Source organism: Bactrocera latifrons, unplaced genomic scaffold, assembly GCF_001853355.1.
Source record: "Bactrocera latifrons isolate USDA-ARS-PBARC rearing strain unplaced genomic scaffold, ASM185335v1 scaffold_63, whole genome shotgun sequence".
Classification (NCBI taxonomy): domain Eukaryota; kingdom Metazoa; phylum Arthropoda; class Insecta; order Diptera; family Tephritidae; genus Bactrocera; species Bactrocera latifrons.
The window spans coordinates 208,239-236,091 of record NW_017537301.1 but is presented as its reverse complement, the minus strand read 5'-3'; the positions used below and the strand labels follow the sequence as shown (position 1 = coordinate 236,091).

Below are 27,853 nucleotides of genomic sequence, written 5' to 3'. Positions count from 1 at the left end.
TGGCATTCCATAATGTCTGTATAATAATAAAACGAATATGAAATACAAATAAATGTCTTAGTTGAGTCAAAAGGACATCGTGAGTAGTAGCGCACTCGCTGATCCAGTGGAAAAAGCACCCACTTCCAATGCCATTAAAGTTGTTATGCTTTTGTGCTGGCTTTTGTACTTTTGTGTAAACACATTTTAGATTTGCAGGAGCAAGCAAACACCGGCCAACGTCCATTTGGCAGCCTTTTCTCTCGTCTTCAAGTTGAAAGTCCAAACGAAAGTGGGCCCGCGCATGCTAAAAAAAAAAAAAAACACAATAAAGTAAAGTAAAAACAGTGAAGAAAACGTGACTTTAAAAGTTATTTGTAATGAATTTCGACTGGCTGTTTGAGGTTAAGAATTTGTGAGTACCTCAGGAAGAAACCAAAATAAAGTAGTAGTTTAAGAAAACTGCTTCTGATTTTAAATGTATATCTTGGAAAGATATTTGCGGTTATTATAACAAACTAAACAAAAACTGTTTTTGAAATGTAAGATTTTTATAAAAAAAAGCGGGGTATTAATGTTTCGAACAGATATTAGTTCGCTCAATCATTTTTTTGGTCTTTCATCTTTCATTTTTCCTTGCTACTACTAACTTCCTCTTTCCAATTTTATGTAAGGTTAGGTTAGTAGACTGATATTCGTGAGACCACGAAGTACGTTATGATGCCTAGAACTCTTATGTACGGATCAAAATAATCGTAGTAAATCTATAAAGCGCCTAGAGCCAAAAATAAATTTATTGAGCTGGCTAATATCTATGTACTCTAGAAAATTCCATGGAGTTTATGACAACTCACTAGCTTCAACCTTAGGCTGGCTAAAGCTGTACAGTGAAGGAGAAATATGTTTCCATCTCATCTTCCTTCCTGCAAAAAGTTGCGTCCTCCAAAATCTTTACGCTCACCGGTGAGTGACAATGGGACAATGTCAAGTTAGGACATCTACCGTGAAGCGTGCTAAAAGCTAGTAGTTCTATATATCTCTGCATTCCACGCTCGTCCAGAAGGCTTTCGGAACCTTACAAATGCTGTTTATTGACCAACGCTTGCTGAGCTCGTGCGAGGCCCATAGATCCAGGGCTTGAGTGTACGATGACAGGGGAACGCTTGCTTGTTCTCAACCTAAATCCCGTTAGGATAGTGAGTTCATCGTCTTTACAGTACAGTTTCTAACGATTACAAGTTTAAGGGGGTATTCCACGCTAGAATTTCCAGCAAAGGATTTTAAAAAATTAAAATTATTTTAGGAGCTACAGTTACTTTAGTGACGCAGTACCTAGCGCACTAATAAATGACTTAGACTGCCTGAAATTTGACTCACTTTTTTAAACGCGTTTTTCTCGAAACTATTTTTTTCCACATGGTACCGGCATTATCTCAAGTTCTATACAACCGATTTACTTGAAACTTTATGTTAACCTTCTTTATATAATCCTTTATCGTTGCTACCAGCAACGTGTCAAAATTTTTGTTTTTAAACTTTAAAAAAAATTCAGGAATTTTAAAAGAAAAAAAAGTAAAAAATTATTTTTATTTTCAGGCATCGCCATTTTTCAAAAAAAAAAAAAAATATTTCGTGTTCCCTGAGGTAGGGCCTATAACAGCATCCTTACTGATTGAGAATTTATTTTGATTTTTTTTCCAGACCACCAAGGGAGTCAGGATCAATGCCTCCATTTTTGTACACCTGTAAAAAATGGATACTAAAAATATTTTTTGGTTTTTTTTTTAAATAAAATTCAAAAAGCTGCCCAAAATTTGATTTCTAGACTAGATTTCTTCTACCCCCTTAATACTGAGTTCKTCCTTCTACTTTTTGCTAAATTAATAGGAGTAATAATTTTCCAGCGTAGCCTGAAGCAATTTCAGGCAATTTCATCAAAATAATACCCGAAATTGTTTCGACAGTGGTAAGCAAGACTCAAGCAAAATAGTCTAATGCATAAAAATATTATGTGTGCACATCCTTAAGTATGATTGTATCAGAACTGAAATATAAAATATGAAATCACATCAAAACCCAAATAAGTAAAGTGGTTAAAAAAAGCTGTCAAATCGATTATGAAATATATTTGGTGTACAAGTATGAAATTTGGCCAACCATTTCCGGAAGCGTGCGCAAAGTGCCGGACAACTGTTGATGTTCATGTTGCCGTCGCCAAGAAGAGAAGAGGCGGTTCGAGTTGTACGCAATTATACACGCTTCAGCGGAAGAGTGGAATTTTCATTGTGTTGGTGATTCGCCATTCACTGGACACATTATGCGTGATTGCTYTTCTTCATGTTCGTGTTTATGTCTTTCGTGTAGCGTAAAAAAGGAGAGTGTTCGTGTTGACGACGTTCGATGATGAGTTTCATCAGGACGCACAAATCATCGACGTGAAATGTCGGCGACAGCAAAAGCACAAAAAGAAAAAYAAATAAATAAAAGCGTCGAAAACAACAAGAAGGAGAACTGAAAGCAGTCCAGAAACAGCAGCTGTGTAGGAAAAGCGAAAAGTAAACACTGGCATAGCATAGACTCTGCGGCGCTTTAAAGCACATACAGACGTAAAATCGTTTAGTTGGCTCAATTCATACTTACATAAATGTACTTATGTACATTCGGTTGCTCGAGTATACGGATACGAAGATACTTTGTCAAATGAAAGAACAGTGAGTAATCACTCGATTGCTTTTAACAAGAGAGTATGGATCCTGAAATCTAGAACCCCTTAAGCGCTATGCAACTCACAGGTACAGAAAAAGCTTTCTACATCAAGGTTCAATTGGTCACGCAGCTTCTTYTGGTGTGAACACAGTCCTGTTGAATCTTAGTAATCATGATCGACCAATAAGACCAAAATTTCAATTTTTAAATTTGATGTTTTTGTATTTTCTTTAAAAACAAGTAGGGAACCACGAAATGGATCAATATATCTGACATGAGTGAGAACTAAGCATCAATAATCTTTTAGTTATCCCTACTTGTAACTGCCGGTTATTTTAAGTCTAASTGACCGTAAACTGACGTCTAATACTACTCGGAAGTGAAATATTCTGATGACAATGAAGCTAACATGTTCTTAATCCTTCTCAAATATGTGTGCCAACATCCGCGGCGGCTATACGGAAGGCATGCTGTGCGCGTTCCGCGTCAACCGTAAAATAACCGCATACTTTCGGCCGATGGTCAGCGTTCCTTCATTTCATATTCGGCAACAACATAGTCCATCCAACGCATAGATAAGAATTAGGTGAGAGACAAGGGATCGACTGAAGCCTGCTGGCACTCTGCTAAATTGAAATGCAAAAACGTGCCAAACCAATGAGCGTGGGCAATGAAAAGTCACAAGGAATTAGTGGCAAATGCGGTAAGTGAGATGGCAGAGGAGACAGTGTGTGACGCAGAGCGGTCGATTGCAATGGGCACAAAAGTAAAAATTTTCCGGAAAAAGCGTGCAGGCAAGACAACAAACGTACTTACATACAAGCTCATATTCGTGTGTGGGCGTGTGCTTAACCATTTGAGATGACATATGGCGGTTAGAAAGGCATGCAAAGGCATATTAGTTTCCTGTGACTGGTTGGGTGGGTCTAGCTTTGCATTCGAGTGTTTTGTATCAAAGCACTGTGGTGTGATTGCAACAAAAATTTGTTGAAAATTTTTAAATTCAATTTATACAATTTTAGATTAGAGGGGGGAATGGATGTATTTTTAATCATAGATGTTTAAGCGGTTGTTATAGATAATGAAAAGCTAATTAATTTAACTAAAAAGTTAAGACAGGATTGTGAAAGTCAAAGGTAAACAGCACAACCATAGTTTAATGGATAGCCAAAAATTTCAAAAAAATTCAGAATTTCTTCATTACTTCTTCCTAACCAAGTCACACCTTTCGTCGATATTCCTTCAAGAAACTGTAATTCTAGGTAGGTGACTCGTCCACTTCGACGGCTGCACTCTAAATCTGTATTTCATAATATGTGCAAACTATTTCATGTGAGAATGACCCACAGTGCAGTATTTGCATGCATTCCAGGCGAGTATTTGTGCAAAAGATATTTAACCGCAAACTACATACGTTACACACAATTAGGAAGCTCATCCATCCGGATGACCCGGAAATATTTGGGAATCTCCACCAAAATAACAATTACCAATGTATAATTGTGCAATCAAGTAGATCTGCTTCTGCACTAATTAATCAGCATTCTCTTTGTAGATAAACTATGCTGAGAGCATAAAGTGGGCTAAAGTTAAAATTGAACTCCGATAACATTAAGGAAATACAGAAGCGCCACTTTAATTATCATTGCACCCAAATGTAGGCTACGTTTTTTCAATATGATATCCGTTGCSTACAATTCGGTGCATTGTGAAGTTAGAAAAACGTTATTTAATGTCGTTATAGCAAACGTTTTAGGCAAATATCTTCCTCAGAAAAATGAAAGATAAMATTCAAGCGTGAATCCAAACTCACCGTATCTTGTAGACAGGGCATTCATAGACGTTTTTCGTATCTTGTTTATCGAGTAAGACCGCTTTAATGAATATCACAGGCATGGCTGGAAAAAGCTCCTTCAGAAAGGCATCAGCAATGGTACCCATTTTCATGTCCCAGCGTGCGCCTTCCATAAACAAACCGTTAACATAGGAGCCCTCCTTAGGTGGTGCGCTGAAATTTCGTAATTTTAATATCATTTAGACTCCCCAAAGCCAAAGGTGCACAACATGACTTTAAACATACTTAATTTCCTCCTTAGTCTTCTTGGTCACATCACAATTGAGACACATACGATCCAAAGCCCATGCGTTTTTACGTGCCGTCTGTTGCATAATGGCGGTTAGCAAGCTCTGCGGATTGAAGAAACCACCCAGCCAAATGGACGATGGCATACGAAAATCAGCTACCCAACCTTCTAGCTCGTGCAAACGCATTTGCAAATCAGCAAACCACGATTGTAGACCTAAGAGGCTAGGATATGCGAGTTTTGTCCACGATTCGGGAACCTGATCCATAAATAGTGATTGCATGAGCCCCTCCATAATGGACGAAATCGTTAATTCACCCTTCAAGCCCAACTCGAGTTCATGTAGCGAGCGCTTCAATTCATTCATTAAAATATTCATGCGCTCACATTCCTGAAAGGCGACTATAATGTATGGATTGCGATCTTCAACACGTGCCATTAGTTCGGGTATATTGAAAGGTGACGGTATCTTGTCAAGTAGATCTTCAATCATGGCTTTGACTACATCTTCTTGTGACTGAGCCTCGCCGCCACCCGATTCAGCACCAGCAACACGTGGTTGCAATTCGAAAACAATGCGGAAAAGTCGCTCTGAAACTGTGGTTAGGAAACCGATTTCCGAATTCAAATGTAGACCGTATAAGGTGGGGCTTTCGGGTGGTAAAACATCATCGATGTAGTCATGATAGCCCTGATATTTTAGTATACCGGGCGCGGGGAAGCCAGGACAAAACTCCAGATCGCCGTCGATTAGTTCCGGCTGCATGAACTCCTGCAAGTARGTGCGACAGAGGCGTCGATCCCAGTCGTCTGTTATATGACCRCCATACATGATTTCGCCAAATAGATAGCGTAAATCCTCCCAAGGTACACGCGTATTCGCCTCAAGATAGTTGTAGAGCACATAAACTGAAATTGTTAAATCGCCCACATTAAAGGGGTAAACCCGATTCCAGCCTTGCGGTCCAAATTTGCGTCGCTCAGCTACTACCGCATGGAAATAGCAGAGCGCAAATAGTACCGCCTTGAACTCGGTTTCCTTTGAGCACATTTCGAGTGTTTCTTCATTGAAATTGTCCAGCGCTTTGTGCACATTAGCCTGCATGCCGGTCGGTGGTTCGTTTGTGATCTTAATGGCTGATTCGAGAATACCCTGTGGCAATATATGGAAAGCGGGATCAGCCGCTGGTTCAGCGCTTAGGAAAAGCCGGTAATTTGGATTGACATCTATAAGCGATGCTTCCATTTTCTTCTCTAATGTAGGTAGCCAACGTGCGACCAAATGTATGTTTTGCAATATAACCCAGTGACCTTTACGCGACGCAGTATCTATTGAGCTTTCGGCGACAATTTCTTGTCCTTGACCTAGCGAAACGCTATGGAAGTTCTCATTATCACCATGATAGCCCATAACTTTKCCCAACTTCTCGACATCCTTAAGCGGATCAACACCGGGTGAAAGTACAAAGAATACATGCGTTTCGGGACTGGTCTCTTCGAAGGTTTTTGCAAACTCCATAGATCTCGAATCTATATACTTGCTGCCCAGTTTCTCTTCTATGAATACTTGCATTGCATAAGACATGCGATCCGGTCGTATACAACGCATTATGCACAGACGCTGTATAGCTGATTTCGTCTTCCACTCGCCCGGAAACTTTTCTCGCTCTGGACACTCTGAGTCAACGAATTTCTTCCAACGTTTGTGTGAGCCCTCAATATCCTTGTCTAGATTTCTAAACGCTGGCAGATTACTTAGAGCGCGTATGCCACCCCAACCGACATTGGTGAGGAAGGACAGTTGCGATGTCTGATTCGGCATGTAGGGATAGCGCAAGAGGAAGTCCAATTCTGAATGTTCGACTTCACCTGCGCTAATAAGTATCTGCAGACACATTTGTGTTAGAAAGAGAAGTTTGTCAGACTCGAAGAGACCACGTGATGTGTACAAAAAACTACAGTACGTTATGGAGTCGATGAGGTTCTCTACGCGATCTTTCARTTTTTCAGCGGGCACGGCGCGTTGCATGGCGTTTGAAAAGACAACGGTAAAGGCTTTGAGCGAAAATTGATAAATCGGATTGATTTTGAAAAGATCGTTGAGTATGAAGTAAATGATTGAAGCACGTTCCGAAGCCGGTCGATAAGCTTCACGTGCGGTGTCAATCTGCACCGCCGTAATTTTTGCCTCAGCCACCTTTACTTCGATTTCGTCGGCGGTCTTTTTGGTCTTCTCCAAGTTCATCACAAGCGTGACATCCTCCAAAACATTTTCACCCGCTGAAGATAAGCGTTGCAATAAGTCATCTTCCAGGAATTTTAACGTGATTTTGAAGTGATTTTGCTGTTGCGTCAACCGCGTGCGCATAACCTCTAAATCGGGACGTTCAACTTTCACCACCTCAGCCAGTAGCTGATCTTCGAGACCATCACGTGTAACTGTGAAGTTGATCAAWGTGGTTTGCGCTTGCATTTCCGGTTTATAATGTGGATTGGCTAATTTGGTGTGTAAAATGAGACGAAATTTAGGATTAAAGTCGATTTCTCGGTCGCCCATTTTGAGGCATGTGCCTTTCTTTATGAGCATGCGCCCCAACAATGGATTGAGTACAGCATCCACATTCTCGCCAATATTCTCGAGCAGCAAAACATTGCCATTGGATACAGCTTTCTCAACCATGTCTAAATAGCCCTTCATAGTAAGCCTTACGACCATTAAATTGTTTTGGTACTTTTGTTTCACCCATTTAATGCCTTGTCTGCAGGGATATACAAGTGCAAAAAAGTCGGAATTTAGAATTATTCTAGAGATTGTAATATCTTTTCTCACAATCTAAATATCTATGTACTAGTAAATTGATGTAATTATTATGAAAAGAACTCAAACTTACAGTTGTGGATCTATCATGAGGGGATAGCGATCAGAGTGCACCAAAATCGCTGCATTTTCTGCCGACATACGATCGCTCGGCAAGCCTTGGTTATTCCACTCGGCGATTTGTGCATCGTCGCAAATCATTTCGAACGGATCACTATCTTCGGTAGCAGGAATTTTAGGCTAAGAAGAAAGATTTAACTTAGCTACAGAACTATTACAAATTCCACTCACATTGCTATTCTTAAAAGCGGGTCGCCACATTTTCTGCTGTAGCTCGATCCGATAAGGGCGCGTAAAGCAGCCGACGTACGAAATGAAGCATGAGATCAGCAGCATATCGCCTGGTAGTGTAATTTGTCCTTCTTTTAAGCTTTAAGAAGTGAATTAAAGAACGTGTAAAAAAATWAAAAAAATTTTAAGGGTAGAATAGTTTTACCTCTTCACCGACTCGGTCCAGCGTATTTTTTCCGATGCCAAACCGCCAATCAAACGATTAGCCAAGTCAATAGTGAAAGCTGTCTTGTCAGCCTCATCTTGACACTTTTGCTTCTTGGCTAAGGCCTCATCATACTCCATCTGCAGCACATTCAACTGCTCCTCCAGTTCGAGTAGACGATCGTTTAGCGCTTGTAGCTTGTCACGCGCATCCTTCAGCTCTTGCTCAGCTTCGACGAGTGCGCGCTCTTTTGGCTCTACGATCAAATATACATCGTAGAAGCGATTTATATTTATCACCCACGAACAGAGGCCAGCAGCTGCTGATGATTTTGATAGAATTTTTTCGGGATTAAACTCTGAATCGTTAATGTAGGGCTGTAGTGCCTTGATAATATCCGGATGTATATGCTTCTTGTCATAATTCACCAAATCGCTAAGGAATTTATCTACATTGCCCATTATTTGACGACAAGCCTTCCAGCTGCGATCTTTTGGTATCTTTCCTTTGGAAGCGAATAGCACCAAAACGGCCGCGCACACGCTTACCACCGCTTCAGGYGGGGAACCGAAGGACTTCAATTCCGTTAGATTGTTTTTGTTGAGTGTATTAAGCGCTTCTTGTGCGGCTATTAGGGCTGGTTGTGCCTTACGGAAATCCTCCTCACACAGTTTGGCTTTRGCCGTGACATCCTCCTCGATTTGACGCACATTTTTCTCTTCTTTGGTGGCAAAAGCGCGCTCCTTGGACACCTTCTCATTCTCAGCACCGACCACTTTAATCAGGTGATCGGCTTCTTCGTTTTTCGCTTTTAGCTCTACTTCTTGAACTTTGAGCACATCTTGCAGAGCATCGACTTCCTTCGAGCAGCTTGCTAATTTGATCAGACCATTTTCCAAACGAACACGCCGATCTTGGTTGGCCTTCACTTTCTCCTGCAGCAGTTTTGCATATAAATTGATTAGTTCGAGGAAAGATTTCGGTGTGGTGTAGTTGTAGCGTTTATCGTTGGCCAAATAAACTGCCGAAATATCGTTGACAGTCTTGTGCACGTAGGCCATAAACTTCGATACCGGGTTGGACAAATATTTGGGCAGCACATCGATTTCATTGAGGAAACGTGCTGAGACCGATTCGAGTGCCTCTTGTGGCCATTCGTGGAACCAATCGATGGTGGTGCAGTTCACAAGCGCTGGAAATTTGCGTGCGCGAACACGTAACGTGGCACCAACGGGCGAGAAACACAGCACTACCTTTAGGAGACTGCGCACCTTGTCAATGAAATATTTCCAGCAATTTTCYCGTGTGTCCATAATACCCAATTGCTTGACTTCATTACGCATGGCATTGATTATATTTTCGACTTCGTCGTCTGGGAAGAGTTCGTGTATATCGCCGGAAGCAAGCATGTCATTGACAAGTACYAAAAATTGTTCCCTAGCCACCTCCGAATCGGTCATTAAGAAACAACAGGGTGTAGATTTGACGCCTGCCTTCATGTATAATGTCGACAAGTTCGCCTTCAAATCATTATTACTGTAATCTTTTGTGAGTTGTATTTGGAAWACGTCCAACGATGAGATAAAGCATGCGAGACGCGTTAAGGAYTGTTTGCCCGAACCGCCAACACCAATGAGTAGCGCATAGCCACGTGATGATTCCAAAATACGACTGATACGACAGACGTGCGCCATGGCATCCTCGAATAGCACCAAATTCAATGCACCCACAAAGTCGTTATAGCGTTCTTGTGCCTCCGATAACAGCCGATGTAGTCTATCCCAGTCAGATATGGGCATGTATTTGATATCGGAAAGTCCTTTTGCAAAGTGACAATAGATATGTGGTCGGCGAAAAACAATATCCTCACTGAAAGTCTCGATGCCTTTGCGCACCATGTCACCGATTAGTTTGCGGTAGTTGGCCATGTCCGTGCGATCAACGAGCTTGTCTCCATAAACTCGATTGCATTCGTGCACCCATAGTCGGAGGAGCATGTTGGGATTGGGGCATGTTTCAAAATTAGCATACAGAACACCCTGTAGGAAAATAATATAGTTTTTAATAATAAAAAAACTGAGTATAAAAAAGAGGTAATAAGAAAGCTTAGCAACTGGCAGTACGAGACATTTCTCGAAATATGTATGAGGAATGAGGTTTCCAAAAAATTTTCTAAGAGCTAGTACTATTGAAGGTGGAAATTAGTTTTATAATGTTTCCGATAAGTATCCCTCTGAATAACTTTAGCCTTCAAAGCGAAATCCAATATAAAGGGGCTATAAAGATGAAAGGCATATTTTAAATTTGAGTTTGACAACAATTTATTCGAAGATCTTTGTGTAATTTTTTATTAGGAAGGCAAACAGGAATGTATATACCGCGGAATCTAATTGGGTATCTATCCTTCGACTGAGACCGAGAAATCACTTCAAAGCTGCAAAGGAATTTCATTCCGGTAAAAAACATTCCCCAATGATTTTGGGGAATATTAACCTCAATTTGACGGGTTTTTATCGAAGACAAATATTTATCAAATAAATATTTATTCGAGTATATTCTTGTTTCCTCTAAATATTTTATGGGGATACTTTCTAGTAGGCGGTCTTCTGTCGAATACAAATTTTTTCCGAAAAGGTAGAACTGATAGTCGTGGGATCTGCTCAAGTCTTTTTGGTCTCACCGGAACTAGATCTAACGAATGCTGATTATTAAACAGGGCAATGATTTTGATTAATTTTCTGAATTGGAAGGAAAGGAGTATTTTCTACAAGGGATTGTGCACAGTTGTCATATACCAATAAGTTGACTCTATAAATCTCCAAAGATTCAATAAATTTTCATTATATCAATGTATCTCAATGTAACCGAACTCTTTATGCCGGTAATATTAATATGAAGAGACTTACCGTAAAAATGTTGGCGATGTCACGTAAATTGAAATTGTAGTGGAACTTAATGGCCGTAGGCAGGAATGTGCTAGCGACCTTCTGATGCAATGCGATGGCTGTATGTACGAGCGGTTCACCCAAGTTTATTACGGCTTTGTCGAATTTAAGGTGTGGTGTGGCCAAATGCTGGGACAGTATGGAGTAAAGAATATGGAAGAGCGCATCGGCAGCGGGGGCACTGAAGAAAGAAATCTTAATAAGATAAAACAAAACGGTAAATAAGACACCTACTTGACGGCGAAAGAGCAGAAGTGTCGCTGCAAACGTGGATTGATGGTGAACGAACCGGCAGAAGGGTTCATGCAGGAGACGAATTGACAATTATGTATGTCACGCAATGTCATCTTCACCCTATCATACCAGTGATGGTAGTCCATAAATTGCCGTATTAGTGTGTGCGGTTGCACCGTGCCGTATTTGTCTACCTCCGGCATATTCATATCGTCCACAAAGTACAACATATTCTTATTGCCTTGTGGCCCATAATTGCGACCGGCCTTCTTCTCCAACGGTTTCTCCAGCACGCGTTGCAACATCTCCGAGGTCGTATAGAAATTGAAGGGCACATTTTGTATGGCATACTTTTCGGTGGGTAGAGCATTTAGTTTCGAACCCATTATTATAGTTTTTCCAGAGCCCGCAGCGCCGATCAGCATTACCGGATGATTATCAGCGACAAGCACGTCCATAAAATAACGTAAACGCGTCGTCTCCGAAGTGTGRACCAGGTTGGACTGTAGTGGCACATCCGGATCCAGTTCGAACGATGGCACCAATTTGGTCCACGGTAGGAAATTCTTTGTTTCATGATCCACATAGTAGGCGAACACATTGTTGCCTGGTGGAAATTTAACAGCCTTAAATTCATTGATGAACCATTTGTGGAACTCGTTACGCCAGTCAATGATTTGATCTTGGAAGAGCGTCGAGCCGAAACCCCATATTATGCTGAATACAAAATAAATTTCGTACCAATCCTTTGGACAGTCGTTGGGCACATTCTGTGGCGTTAACATACAGTCGAGCAGGAAGCAAGTCATTTGCAACATGGCGATATTAGAGATGGGCGTGATGCGCTTCAAACGCTTATTAAATACATCCAACATGGGAGGCACGTACTTGTCAAAGAGCACATTGAGCGTGGCCACTTCGGTTTGATTGCCACGTGTATTTAGCCACGATTGTATGAATGGACTCCAGCCCAAATCTTGCGGGTTGATGTAAAGTATACCAGCGCGCGACACGGTAGCGGGCGTCGCCGTTTTCAGATTAGCAATTTCGAATAGTAAACGCATCTCTTTTGTTAGAGCAATTCTTTCATTACTCGCCAGTGTCAGCACTTTGTTGTCATCCATGACCGTATTGAGGCTCTCAATCCACATGGGATCAATATCACCATCCAGAACAATCCATTTCGGTCCAGTGCCACCTAAATTGGCTTGATCGCGCATTATTATGGAGAAGAGTCCGTCCTTCCACTCACGCGTCGCTGGATTGACAATACCGAACAGTTCATCATTCGTGACAGCTTTGGGRTTGAGATCATTGTAGTGTGGTTTGCGTTTCTGATTTTGATATGTTTTGTTTAATGTCTTCCAAACTTCCGATTTACCAGTGCCGGCGAAACCAATTATGAATACTGAATGTCTGACAGCAAAAAGTTCTTCCAGCTGCACAATTTTCAAGATGAAACCATCTTCAGGTTGCAGTTTCAGATCAACAGCTGATCGTTTGATCACAGCTTCGAATTCCAATGAACGTTTTCGTGGCACATCTAAGTTAGGGAATAGATCTCCAATAAGTCCCATGAAAACCGGCACATCGTCGGTGACGATTTTCGGTATATTAAAGTCACGCAGTGCACGCATAAGCACCTGRTCCTCAGGTCGGTAGCGATCATCGCGCTGAAAACGGATGTAGATATGTAATATTAGTGACGGTGGATGATATTATCGGACGAGTGCCGATATAATCTCTGGCAGAGGTGCAACGGTACTGCGGGCTAGGGGTTACGGACGCTACAAAAGCTATCTCAACAAGGGCAAATTTATATTCCAGATTTAATAGTTAAAAGTGACACAGTTTTAGAATAAGTAAAAACAATTTTCACGAGGTTTTAACGATGTACAGAGTCAATCCGATCATAAAATCCTCCATCCGACCACAATTCAGTTATTAGGTGGGTCGAGTCCGGTCAATCAGCTGTTACTTAGCAATAGCTTCGTTGTTAAAAGTTCAATGCCACATATTTATCCTTCGGCACATAAAATGCGTAACTAAATTAGCGGTATCTCTTAATGACACTGGCTTCGAGTCGAACATCGTTTATGTCGCCATGGACTAATTTAGCGAATGTGGATTTCGCATTACCGTGCACRCGAAAGTTTTAATTAAAATGTGCTGCACTTCGACATTGGAGCCATACATTCGGAAGTATGCGCATATATTCGTGCTGCATCCGAGATTGTGCAACGGAAACTTTGGTAACTGGTTAATGGTATTAGTTGGCACTGCGAGCTGAGGCATGCAATCGGCATGGACGTGACGTTGGTAGCAAAGTGCCAAGCAAAATGAAGGTGTTGACATAATCAAGGACACTCGACAGTGGCGAAAACAATTGTACACTCAATAAACTAAAACATGATATGATGACGATGATGGCGAAGGCGAAAACTGCCGAGTCTTAAATGAACTCGTGCTGCTAATGGCGCTACGGGAACTCCAAAACTCTGTGACACAACTGTGAGACAGGAAAAGTTTAACTGCGAGTTGAAAATGTATGTAAAGCTTTTGGCAAAGCTATAAGCCTGCGGAAGCCAAGAAAGAGCGGATGTGAGCCGCTGTACCGTATGCGAAAGGCGATTAAGTTTGTCACCAAGTATTGGGCAAATTGCTGAGCTAAGGACATCACTTCGTCATTTCAGTTTCGGCTGTGAGTGCTGATAATTAAATATATATATATATACTTATAACTGTACAGCAACTTACACGTAGTGAACCGGCTACTACTAGCACTGACTTTATGGCGCGCAAACCCCAATCGTAGTGATCCTGCTTAGATAAGAGCTCCTTGCAKAGCGTGTAGAGTGTAATGAATTTTTGCGCTAGCGGACGTGCTTCCTGAAAGCCTTCCGCGACCATCATGATTTCGCTGATGAGCGCAAAGTCTGGCACAACCATGGCGCAGGGTCGATAGAGAGCTTTCAGATTCTCGGGTAATTCGGCACGGCCAGCGTAGCCGGGATTCATAGTGATAAACATGCCCACAGTTGGGCGCAGAGATATGATTTCACCCAGAAAGTTAAACATCACCTTCTTGGCCTGGCAAATAAATTAAGGATAAATTATCGTCTGTTTGCTTTAAAGACTTGAGTCTTACTTTGATGGCATCCTGTATGCACTTGACCTGCACCGCCACCACGGACAGCACCTCAACTGATATACGATTAAATTCGTCGAAGCAACCCCAAGCGCCCGTCTGCGCCAGTCCTTTATGTATATTACCGCAAGATTTATAATCCATCTGCTCGGAACAATTGAACACATAGACCATCATGCCAAGTGCGCGGCCCAAATCCTTAGTGGTTTCGGTTTTGCCTGTACCAGCTGGACCTGCCGGTGCGCCACCCATTACCAAATGCAGTGATTGTGTTAAGGTTATGTAACAACGATCGGTTAACGGTGTGATCACCAGYCGCGGTGTATTGCCGAGATATTCGTAGTCGTATTTGAATTGTGCATCGCAGATATTGGCAAAACAATCGTCGAACTTCAAGTCCCAGCGATGACGCAACTGGCTTTGCCATTGAAATGCCGTGGCCAGCTCTACTTTGGCGGAAATAATTTTCGCCACAACATCACGACTATGCACATCGATCGTGCAGACGGTCATGATCTTTTGACGATCGGCTGGTGTGAGATCGGTGAGTAGAATATTAATCAAATTATTCAATTGCGCCACTTGCTTTTTGTTGTAGTCTTTTATGGCATTCTCATAGCGTTGTTGCACCTTAGCGAAGGCGTCGTTCGTTTCGGTTGTCCACCAGATTTGCGTGGTTACCAAAGCGGGTTGTGCGGGCCATTCGAAGATCCAAATGTGTCGCGGYTTCTCCTCGTATGCAATGACAGCGCGCCGAAAGTGATCACGTAACGTATCACGCATTCGGTCCGTAACACGATTGAGCCACACTTCGACTTTGCCGCTACAATCGCAATTGTCTAAGAACGGTACAAACTCTTCATGTTCCTTCGCAATCATGCCGACAGCTAGCTTTGTGCCCGCAATGAGATTCAGACGACCCATAGAATCGTAGAGCTTCGTCAAATGACGGCACACCATTTTAGGATTATTACCATTGGAGAGTATGTCTAGTAAATCGGCGGAGGAGACAAAGTAAAAGCGTGGATATGCCAAGCGTTTGGTCTCCAGGTAGTCGTTGAGTGCTTTCTCGCACATTGTCAGTTGTTTGAGCAGTCCTTCGAGTGTGTCGTAGAGTTTGCTGTTGGGTCTGTTTGTTGAGCGCACCACATTGCGATCAGCATTCATTTGATTTAGTAATTGTTTGAATTCGCGATCAATGTAATCGAAACGCTTGGAATCTTCAGGCAATTGTGATCGAATATCCTCCGAGCCGATGAATATACTCTCAAGATATTGCCACTTGCGTTGCACTTCAAACCACGAACCGATGATTTGATCCGCATTCGATAGCTTTTGCTGCCACGATGCGACTTCCTGCTGAAAGTAACCGACATACTTTGACGATGCCATATTTTGCAGCTGGACTTGGTTCTCCTCCAGTGTTTCGATCATTTCCTCTGAAGCTTTAAGTAACTTCAGTCCAGTGCGCTCGTGTATATCATTCTGGAACTCCATATTGGCCCAAGTATTCGCCAAATCTTTAAGTACTTTCTCCATGGCTTGCTCTTTAACTGACTTGTCTACAATGCCCTTAACTTCTTCTTCATATTCGTGCAAATTAAGATCTATCAAGTCTTTGAGTGTTGTCGAGTCATCCATGCTGAATTTAACACCAGTAGTTGTCATCAACTCAACCCAGTGGCGATCGCGTATTGCTGGATTTTGCAGTTCCGTTACCGCACGCAATGAAGTCATCAGATTCTTTAACTGGTTCTCAGTGTGTATGTAAGGATCCCAAGAGCGCATTTCTTTGCCCAAACCACGCAACTCTTTGCCGAATTTCTTGCATTCCTGATCCATCGACTCAATGTCAATTTTCTTCCAAGGTGTCTTTTTCCATTCGTCGATTGTGGTTTGTATTGTAATTGCAAAGTCCCACATCACCTTCAACAGCTGTAAGTCCTTGCGACACCGTTCAATCTTACTGGGATCTGGACCTTGTAATTCGAATAGCACAGCAGATTCAGAGAGCGACTTTTGACGCTCCTCCAGTGCGCTTATCTCCAAGTCTGCTTCATCGATAAGCTCATATGGATTACTGCAGGGCACGTGGAAGAACTGTTGATAGTAGAAGAGAAAACTTAAAGTTTCTACTTTAATACCAAAACTTAGATTACTTACTTTTTTGCGTAGAAACCGCTTACGGTATTGATTCGCCATTGTGTCGCATAAAATTATTCGTTTTTCAATAAGATCGACTTGGTAAGACTGTATGGGCGCAATTGTTTGCTTGACCGCCGCAGCATTCTTCTTCACTTTCATCCATTTATCGGGTAGCTCGTTTAGCTGCAAGGAGAGAACGTTAAAATGGAGCGCTTGAGGCTTACTCAGCCGCATTAACCTACTTGAGCCAAGACGTTATCCTTAAAGTCGTAATTGTACTGTTTTAGCAGATCCACAACCTCGCGCAATGGATCGAACATATAGTCGTATGTGTACTGTTTTTCATTGATCGTATTGAGCACAGAAAGGATCTTCAGCAAACCTTCAAAGTCGTCTTTATTGAGTTCGATTTTCAATGCTTCATTTGCTTCCTCTACGAAATCTTCCAGTTCCTGTTTTCAATACCAAAAAATATACATATATTATAAGATTTAATTTTGAAATTGAATCCTTGTCACCTGCAGCGAGTTCATAACCCGATCGATGAGATCTTGTTTGAAGAGGCTTATCCACTTAGAAACCTGATTAAGCACTGCATTTTTGAATCCTTTCTTATTTAAACGCAKCCAGACATTGAAATCAATGAAAGACTCCCACTGAGAAATCTCATTTTGCAAAGCAATGAATTTGTCTAACTGTAAGATGTAAAGATTACTTTTCAGAGTCATCATATAATATTAACTAATTTTTGACATTCTTACCTGTTCTTTGTAAATACTTAGCGGTGGATAATCATCTTTTATCGGCTTCAAACCTGACTCGCCTTCACCTTCGAGTTCCGCTTCACGCTCGGCCACCGTCAAGGGTCGACCATACTTCTTAACTTCGGAAAGATATTGTTGTTTGTCTGAGAGCCACAAATACGAATAATCCATATAGAGCTTGGAGTGTGATCGTATCTGCTGTAAAGCGAATTTAACTCTACTCATGATTTCATTACGTTGCTTCTGGAGTTCTGGCTTATCTTTTAATTCATCTGTTGGTTAAGTTTAAAGAAATATTGGTGAGATCTAGGGAGCAGAATAAATGTCAAAAGATAAAGAAAATAACCGAACTAGCCAGTTATCAAAGTATAAAGGTTTAGGCGGTTTCAGATTCCTCTTACTAACATAAGTAAATAGTATTTTAAAAAGCTTGCTGTGTTCTGCAGCTAATTTTGGTGGGAGGCTTTACTAATATACATAGCGTGTGGTAAGTATCCTTGATGTTTATGGTTTGTGACGTCGATAGAAAATTTTCAGAATATCTATGAAAAATAACCCAACATACCCATGAAGTTTTCGGGTTCTTCGCCTTCCTGTGGTGGATCCTGTGCCACACGTGGCAACATGCTCATCATATTATACATATCATCAATCAAATTATCTATATGCATTGTAAAGCCATAAGGTGAACTGGGATCCAAATTTAAAAAGTAAACAACCAGTGGCTCTTGCAACTCCATGAGAATTTCGAAAATCGGTGCATCATTTTCGTAACGATTGTCGATTTCCATACGTAGGTAGGTAATACTTGTAATGACAGCATCCAAAAGTTCTGAGGCGATTTGGGTATCCACATATTTCTCATATTCACGGAATTGTTCACGCTCTGTCTCGGTTAGTGTCTGCAGCAGATCATAACGATGCTGCGGCCTAATGATCTGCGAAAATATTAATGGTATGACAGTTTCAAATATTGTGGATTATAAAGGATATATTTATGAACCTCTCCCTCCGAAGATGCCTCTTCTATGCCATCGTTCGTCTGTTGTGTGAAGCGCTTGGCTTCTGGTACAGCTTTCTCAGCAACAGTAGCTGCAGTGCTAACAGCCGCTGTATTTGGTGTGGGACGTTCTTCATCATCTTCCTCTTCGAGCGCCTCGCTGCTCTCCTCAATTACATACCTTTGCGGTATATCAAAGAAGAGCTTTGCATTCTCGTACATCAACTTATCGATGAGTTCTTTGGTATTACTTGCTTGTTTGACACGTTTGGCAATAATATCGGCACGGGGCTCGACGCCCAGTAGTGCTTTTGGATTGAGGTCTTTGCGTTGGAATAATGGTATTTTGCCCCAAGCATTAATACTTTGTTTAATCGCATCTAAATTGGCTTGACATTTCTCGATGCGTTTCTGCAAATGGCTAATTTTACCAAATACTTTGTTTATAAAACGCTGATCTGCAATTTGGAGAGAGAGATAGAGAAAAATAGAGACAGTGAATGGGCGATAATAAGTCAGTTAATCATTCGAAATTCTACATACCGAAAGACATCCAGATAATATCGCTAATCAATGGCTCCATATAACGCTCAATTGCACTCAATTCCGCTCTTATTAAGTTCATTTCGCTCGGCTGCGATCGCGAGTTAACGTCGTTATACCATTCGGCGATGCGCATAAGCTTGAGACGCGCTTGCTGTGTGAAAACAATAAAGTGAACTTTTAGTTGTGACTTTTATGTGATAATTACTTTAGACCAAAGGAGGGTTCAGGGTTTATCAGAAAAGTTAAGGTTTCTGAAGAAAGCTTGTCACTGCTAAAAGTAATCATACTTAAAGTATAATATGTATTTACCCAGAATTCTTCACTTCTTTCGTAGAATTCCATCAGTTCATCCGGAACTTCGCACTCCATGATACGCAATACTTTAATATCCTTCAAAGCATCCATTAATTCTTGTGTGAAATTAACCGAGAGCACACCCTTATCGTCCTTCTTCAGTAGGGTCTGTTGCATGCCAAATGCTATCTGATCACGCACCATGGTATACCATTCCTCAAGTATCGCCTGTTTTAGAGTGTCGATTTCATTTAGCATTTGATGGTAGATCTCCAGTGTTTGTACGCCATATTCATTGTCAAAGAGTCTAAGGCGTAAAAAATTTAGTAATAATAAATGCATCAAATTATGCTCATTACGGATATTCGTAGAGTTCATAGTCTGACTTGATCCAAGTGATGCGATGGCGCAATTTGTGTAGCCACGAGATAGCACCAGATACTTTGGGAAAGCAATCATCAGTGGGAAGAGCCTAAACCAAATGCACAACAGAAGTTAGAAAATCATAATAATATAAAACTTAATGTGGAAAATAAGAAAAAAATTTAAATTTTGTTTCAAAAGGAAGTGAAATGTTGCCTACATTTGGGCTTAATCAGTTAATTTAGTCAAGTCGCGCTACAACTACAGTGCCATAAAGATTTCTGAGTGAATTTAATAACAGTATTATTGTTGCCAGACTAATCACTTTGTCATTATAAAAAAATCAATTTCTTTAAGATGTTCGATCATTAAATTCTCAATTTTTTTTATCGTTGACTCGCCTTAACACCCGATTTCCTGTAAATGTCCTCGAAAACGTTGAAATCCTTTTTCACTGCATGTATCTCTTCGGCCAAATCGTCCACCAGTATATGCATATGTGGATCCAATTGTTCTTTGATAATCGGACGTAACAACAAGCTGCCGCAAAGCATCAGATCATGTGAGTCCAGTAGCGCCAATTCGAATTGGAATGCAATGCGTCGCTCCAATTTTTCGGCGAAATCATGAAATTTCTCGACATCATTTTGAAATTGTTCAACTGACTCGTCGGGATCGAGCACATTGTATGTCACGCCATTTGTCCAATCACGATACTTGTTATTGAATTCCTCGAGAATTTTGTTTAGTGCCGCTGATATCTGGCGACCCTTCAGACCGCCAACTGTGATCTTTTCTAGCTTTAGAAAATCACGTCCGGTATCGAAAATTTTCTTCATCACATACAGACGGTCGACAAAACGATCTAAGCGATCGAAAATCATTTTCGGATGCCATGTCCAGTCTTGCGAGTTGAATTGTGTGCCAATCTTAAATTTCTTCAAACTCGAGCGACAATGATCATATGTTTTTCTGCATGATGAATTGGTTAAAATTATTGCTTAGTCGATTGTACGCACTCTGTCACTTACTTGTAGTACGCCACGTGATCAATATTCAATATTATGCGTTTGTAGGCTTCGTCGACATCACCGAAACAGCTCTCGGGTTCTATGGTTAAGATGACATTCTCGATCAGCGAATTGTGCCACAGTTCGAAGAGCAACACCATATTTTCCAGAGTGTGAAAGTATTTTGAATGTCCCCACACCAGCCCGATGGTGAGGAGTACCGGACGCAATTGTGCGCGGTTTTCATCCATTCGATTCACTTCGAAAGAGTCGATAACTTTGCGCTATAGAAAGATTTTATACAATAGTTTACATTCAAGTCTAAGTGCGCAATTCTTGTTGAGTTTTTACCAGTGGTGTTAAGTACTTGGTTATATCGCGTGCTTCGGCTAAAGATTGCAACACCAGCTCCACAATCTTACGATACGTGGACTCGAAAACGGAATTTATTTTCTCGAGCACAAAACCGATAGTTTTTATGCGCTTATCACCTAATTGATCAGCTAAATTCTCCAAGTTCTCTAAGCGAGACTCCCAAAAGCTGAAGAGCAGATCCGGTTTCGGATGTGTTTCCTTGGCATAGATGCGTTCACGTGCCTTTACCAAAACCAAATCTTCTACTGAATCGAGCCATTTCACCACCATGAATTCCAATGAATGCTTGAGCAGGTTGTTGAAGTTGTTTAAGTTGCTGGGTTAATGGAAAGAGATTTGTTAATAAAAGGTAGGTGATGATTAAAATGGAGTAAAACGGACTTTGATCAATATCTAGAAGCAGGCGATTAAGAACTACGAATCAAGTCACACTTTACCGAAGAAATTTATATAAAGAACACAGTTAATATAAAGAAGACTTGACGTGAATTCTGCAGTTTCCGAAATAAAAGATTTGGTCTAGATAGATTTACACTTTCGTACTCTCTCTTTCAAAAAGTGCAATTGCAGAGCCCAACTCATTGACAGATGAATCAGTTTCTTTGCATCCAGTTATATCCTGGATTAAGATTGTTCAGAATGAACCTATGGTATACTGACCAACCGTGAATTTACATTTTTCGTAACTTTGCAAATCAGTCCAAAAGTTAGGGACAAATCTTTTCAACACTCACCCGATAGCAATTTGTGGCGCGCAATCCATCACTTCGTCAATACAAATGGGTAACGGTAGTATTGTTCGATTTATAACGATGCCCTTCATTTGTGCAATGCCATTGCGTAAATCCTGTGATTCGGTTTTCATATCATTAACTATCACCGATGTCCAACCATCCTGATTTACTGGATTATTGACCACAGGGAAGATAACATCATCGCAGAGCACCGAGAGATTTTCCAGCACATTTGGCAGGATATCGCCAATCATTAGTTTCTGCGATATTTTGTTGGTAAAAAATAATTGAAATGTTAAATAAAGAACCAAATGATATGGCAACTACTTACGCTGTCCATATCCTGTAACGACAGATCGGAAGGAATTTCGCGTCGCATGAAGTAGACAATTTTACTGCGCGCTTTTGCGGGGAAGTCAAATGCGGGTACCAAAATGGAAGCGTTATTCAGGTAGAATACCAAACGCGGTTGGCTGGAGTCGTTGAGGAATACTTGAATTACTTCCTAGTTGAAAGTACGTTAGAAGAGAAATGTGAGTAATATATTTTGGAATAAAAAGTAATGTCCTTTGATCTTGTAAAGTAAAACGTTGATAATAGCTTGATCCGGGTGTTAACACCAAAATAATGTATTAGAACTAGCTTCAAAACGCTTCTATCGGACGAAAAGCTTACGGTTTGGAATCTCTTATCATTTTAAAAATTTAAATACCAGCTGAATCTTCTTCAGGCGTCACTAAAATGAATTTTCTTTATACAACGATAGTTTTCATACTCGTATGGTTTTCAGTATTATAAAAGCGCATTGATCTAGTCTCTCTTAAATTATAACCTCGCATCTCTTTAAAATTGTCCCAAGAGACGAGGCCTATTCAAGTGCTTGGTATTCGTTGATGGCCTTATCATCTCTSTTCGACATAGGAGTCATCCAACTTAAGTAATTTTAAAGCTCATGTTTCATGGAACAGTTTGTATTGTTTGACTTATTCATAAATTTCAGAAAGAAAAGCATATCCTTCTCAAAGGCTCATACAGACTTAGCAAKTCACTCACTGTTCGAAGTGTTAGATGCTAATCTAAAATAATGTAGCGAAATTGTTGTGAAGTCGACAATGTCGCAAATAAATTACAAATATAAACTGATCACTTTACATTCTACGAAAATAAATGTTCATAGTAGGCCGACCAACCCAAAACTGTTATTTATATATTTATATTTTTCAAACCTTTGCTTTTTATTACTAAAAACGTATTGAAAATTTAAGAAATCTWAGAAATTATTTCCAAATCCAACATTTCTAAGGTAAAAAAAAAAATCAATTTATATAAATACATACAAGCACTTACTTTCGACTCGGGCATGCCCATTAGTTTTACCCAGCGCTCATTTTTCAAACGTAATGTTTTCATGACATAATTATTGAAATAGTCAAAGCGATCGTCGACTTTCTCCTTCTTTTCCTTTTCTTCGGGTGCCGCCATGGCGATGGACGGGAAGGTCCTACACTAGCTGATTTTTACTTTATTGGTACGTGCGTGTAGTTTAATGCCTTTCCTTTACACTTTTTGCGCAAGAACCGCAAATAAACTGGATACTGCTTTTGTTCCTTTGGGTTATCTCCTTGTTTTATAGTTATTGAATAAGAAGTAATAAGTTATTTACTCTTTTTTATAGATGTATAATATTTAGTCTTTGCTATTATTTTGTGTTAGTTCTTGTAGGTTTTTGATATTTTCACGGAGTAAATTTGCTTCCGTTCAGTTAGAAAAATTTTTCGGTTTGAAAATTATTCGTCAAAAAGGTTTGACATTTTTTCTATTTCTTCAAAACGGKCGACTCCAATTTGTACGTTGACGGAAAAACTTGAGTTCGTACAGTTTGAATATTTTTGAGTTCACACTTTTTGTGAAAACAATAATATTTACTTTTTTCCAGAGCTCATTGACCTTGTAGTGTTTGTTTTTGAAAATTTTGTTTATTAACATCGTTTGTAAACAATAATATTGACAATTTGAGAAATAAATATTTACCTGTCGCTTCTCTATGCTTACTTTTTCTAGACGTTTCTTAAAGTCATCGGTCGTTTGTTTTGGAGCTTGAAAGGGTCGATTTTAAATGCTTTTTGTTGGAGTCGAAAGTATACGGATCAACGAAATTGATTATTTTGGTTATAAACATTTTATTGAATGGCCAAAAATTCAAAGGGGAAAATGAGAAGCTTTGGTTTTATTAAATATATTTTAAGTATTTGTCATAAAGAGCTTTGAGCCATAAGAAATCTTTGAATAAGAGAGTCATTCGTCTTCGACATTCACTCGTTAATAGCCGAGATAAATTAGTGGAAAGAGATTAAAAATTGGATCACTACCATAACAATTAACGTTATTTTAGTTTGGACTACTTTTTTGGAGCTAAATATTCTCATAYTGTCATCTAAAAGTATTAATCATCTTAAATTTCGTTTTATTCCAAGTATTATCTACGAAACAATTTGAAATCGAAATCACAGAAGTTTAAATGCCATATTTTGCTGTTGAAAAAATTTGTTGTAAGACAATTATGTAATCTATTAATATTATATATAACATTACATTATATAWAAACTATCTAAACTAATTTTAAGACCGTTGTAAATATTTTTAGTCTGACCCGTCCACATTATATCGGTGGATGCTTTGTGTCATAACATTTGTTGGTTACGTTATCAGACAAAATATTGTTCCAAGAATTTGGTATCCAAGCCAAACTTGRAATTTTAAGCAGCAATCCAGGAACAAAGTGAAGTTTTCTTGTCTGTCTGCTGTTTACTCGAGAAAAGTGAGACGACGAAATGGTGCGAGAGTGGGTAAATATGAAACCATGTCAAAATGTGATATTCTCGTATTTAGAGAAGAATAAGTCTTGGTAGAAGATACAGCAAGTCTTGTTTGGAATAGCCTCGTAGTTTTTTCAATTGCTTTTGTAAAGACTAATTATTTGGAAACATCGCAAGGTCATTCTCTGAYCTAGACTAGGCTGAAGACTTTGTAACATACATGTCTTATCATTGTTCCGAGAAGTTACCTTTCTGACAAATTTTGATTATATTTTACTCAAAGAACTCAGAGCCAGACTCTGGTCGGTTAATCTTAACAAATATTGTAATATTATCATGGGTATYGGCATCGGTCAATCGGTCAGAACTCACAATCACAAACCATTTGTTTCAATAAAATTTATTCAATATATTCACATAATAAAAATTTACTAAATCACATTTGAATTTTAATTTTGCCCCCCCAAAATAGAAAAAAATCATACTAAAAAATAAAAACTSGATTGCTACCAATGTTCAAGCTCTGCTAGAGCTAGCCAGTGTCAGCTCAACTATAATTGATCGTCGCATTACTTGCCAGTTCGTGGCGCAGTGACTTTGTTCCGCTTCGACTTAATGTTCTTTTGCYTGCTGCTGTTTGGCTTTGCGAGTGCGGACTTTTTGCGCTTACCGTCAAAGCCACCGGGAAGACGCCCATTATTTGCTTTCTTATTCTTAGGCTTTGCCTTAGTGGTAGCGTGATGACTGCGTGCTTTGCCGACATGCTTCGCGCCACCCGTTAAGCGCGCGTTCGTCATGCTCTTGGCGCTTGTCTGCAAAACTGGACGCGAGACTTTGCCACCCTCCTTCARCTGCTTCTTCGTTACGCCTTTTTTAGCACCAGCGAGTTTAGTGGCCGGTTTGGTGAGGGACTTGGCTGTGATCGCGCGCGTATCGCGTACAGGCGCAGCAKTGATAGGCGAGCGTGGCCGATGGCTACCAGTAAATGTGTTGGCCGCATTGACGATACTCTCGAAATTGCCAAAGACTTGCATAATACTCTTGTTGACATACTGCAGATACTTGAGCGATGAGTAGCAGAGGCCACATTGCGATTTTGGATTGTAGTTGTTGCGTATGAGACTCTCGAGGTAGAGGAAATTCTTCGCCATGCTCTCGCAGTGCGGACACTTGACGGTGGCCGGTTGTGTGCTGCGCAGTGAGTTCTCCAACGGTATGAGTGTTGGCATTTGTGCACCTTTACGTTCGCTCAGTCCCATTTTTTGGCGTATATTCGAAATTGAGTTCTGCGGTACTATAAAATGTGGTTCGATCTCTTCGCCTAAGCCGATCATTGTTCGCAACACTGAAATTTTTGCATTTTTTTCTAACATTTTCAATCTTTGTCAAAACTGATATATAATTTTTGAAATATTCAAAAGACAACTTTTGACGTTTAAAGCTGAATCAACAATTTTGCTACATATTGGAATTGGTCGAAATAAAGTAGTTTGTGGAGAGTTATAATTACCCAGTGGTAACTATTGGTTGACTGAGTAATKGAATCAGGAGGATAAGAGAGCATTTTCAACTTTTATAATAGTGAGGTAATAATACCGAGAATGCGAGTGAACCTRATTTCCTGTAGCACAAAACCTAACCTAAGTAATGAATGAAGACTAGACTAAAAATTGGTAGCGTCGAAGATAGTCGCTTTTCTGTCTTTTTAGCATGATTCCTGAAGCGGGAGTCTGAGACTCCTTAGAACTCATAAATGGCATTCATCATACCAGCAAAAGTTTCTAATGAGAAAACAGAACAGGGGATAAWGACTAAAGTCACTTAGACACAAAACTATGACATTAGTTGGGAACTTGACGTAATGGGACTAACTAGTCCACCAACACTAGTACATTTGATCTTTGTAACAATGGTTGCTTGAGATATATCTTTAAAAAAAAGTGGAAAACTTTACATTTGAACCCTCATAAGAGCTTGACGTCGTRATTGTACGGAGTTTTCATCGATTCGGACTACTTAATCCAGCCAGCGTCGCCGCTGTATCTTAATTCGCTGATMTATGTCAATGGCGTTGTATATGTCGTACAGCTCATCGCTCCATCGACTGCGGTATTCGCCGTWGCCAATAATTTCTAATCATTCCGAAGTAGWACCTGCTTACTGGCAAGAGTTATTCTGCGTTGGATTTCGAGGCTGCCATTGTTGTTGATGTTAATACTGGTTCCAAGATAGACGAAATTATCAACGCCTAGTTGCGAGTGTCACCACTTTTTGTTTGATAAGAGGAGATATTTCGTCTTGTTTTCGTTTAATACCAAACCCATTGTTTTCGTTTCCTTATCTATTCTAAATAAAGCAGAAATAACGGCGCGGTTKGTGAGGCCAATGATATCAATATCCTCGGTCTACGCCAGCAGCTGTACGCTCTTATAGAAGATTGTACCTTGCCTATTATTTTTCCCAGGAATTGATTGAAGATAAAGCCAGCTCCTTTTAGTGATGTGTAAAACAGCTTTAAAATCGACGAAGAGGTGGTGTGTGTCGATTCTATTTCCATGGGTCTTTTCCAAGATTTTGTGCATGCTGGATATCCGGTYAGTTGTTGATTTTCCAGGCCTGAAGCCACACTGATAAAGTCCAATCAGTTTGTTGACGGTGGGCTTTAATCATTCAGACAATAGGCTCGACAGAACCTTATATGCGATGTTCAGGAGGCTTGCCACACGGTAGTTAGGTCTCCCCTTTTGTGGACTGGGCAGAGACCACTTAAGTTTCCATGGTTTGCAATGCTTATTTGCATTATTTATATTTGCTGTAGTATTTTTATTCAACACTGTAGTATAGTAATCACATACAAAAACAACTGTGGCTGATCATTAAGACTTATTCCGTAATTTTATGCAACTCTGCGTAAGTAAACCATTGGTTGACCTCATTTAGCTCGTAATTGCACCGATGAGGCGCTGATTAATATCAGACCAATTTTATTCCCATTTCTCCAAAATTAGTTAGTTTATTATAATTAAGTATGCGTTCCTCAGTTCCAATTTGCTGACCTTGACTTTTTTAGTATTATATTTGCCTTACTTACACAAATCCAAATCTAAATTAGGCTTACCAGTTGCTGTCTTGAATGTATTCACCTAATATTTGGTGGTTGAGCATTCAGGTCAGTTCTGCAATTGGCTGTGATTGAAATAATTGCCTACGGAAGAATGTCAAAAGCAACAGCAATAACACGTATACATATGTTTATGTGTATGTTTGTGAAATGTTTTGTAAGCTCATATTAAAGCCTTTCATTAGCTTAACTTGAGTTGAACGAAAAGAGTTGTTTTTGACATATCCATTTATTTTCATACTTTATTAGATGAACTAAATATTTCTTGAAACTTT

General features: G+C 40.1%; 2 protein-coding genes across 2 annotated transcripts; both read right to left on the bottom strand.

Annotated features, from left to right (window-relative positions):
- Window positions 1–23,387, bottom strand: LOC108975287 (dynein beta chain, ciliary). Its single transcript, XM_018943662.1, has 25 exons — window positions 22,989–23,387; window positions 21,973–22,146; window positions 21,642–21,901; window positions 20,884–21,223; window positions 20,554–20,816; window positions 19,924–20,494; window positions 19,519–19,631; window positions 19,175–19,466; window positions 18,863–19,016; window positions 18,323–18,777; window positions 17,885–18,257; window positions 17,317–17,591; window positions 17,074–17,250; window positions 16,798–17,007; window positions 16,574–16,738; window positions 14,411–16,510; window positions 14,020–14,352; window positions 11,263–12,935; window positions 10,990–11,209; window positions 8,084–10,122; window positions 7,879–8,017; window positions 7,661–7,827; window positions 4,766–7,528; window positions 4,499–4,693; window positions 1–286 (listed from the first exon to the last, which is right to left on the bottom strand). Exons 1-25 carry the CDS (start codon window positions 23,121–23,123, stop codon window positions 187–189), a joined length of 13,686 nt encoding a protein of 4,561 aa, XP_018799207.1. The 5' UTR covers window positions 23,124–23,387; the 3' UTR covers window positions 1–186.
- A 1,498-nt stretch (window positions 23,388–24,885) lies between these two features.
- Window positions 24,886–25,875, bottom strand: LOC108975242. Its single transcript, XM_018943592.1, has one exon. The coding sequence runs from the start codon at window positions 25,828–25,830 to the stop codon at window positions 25,027–25,029; it is 804 nt and encodes a 267-aa protein (XP_018799137.1). The 5' UTR covers window positions 25,831–25,875; the 3' UTR covers window positions 24,886–25,026.
- Between the last annotated feature and the right edge of the window lie 1,978 nt (window positions 25,876–27,853).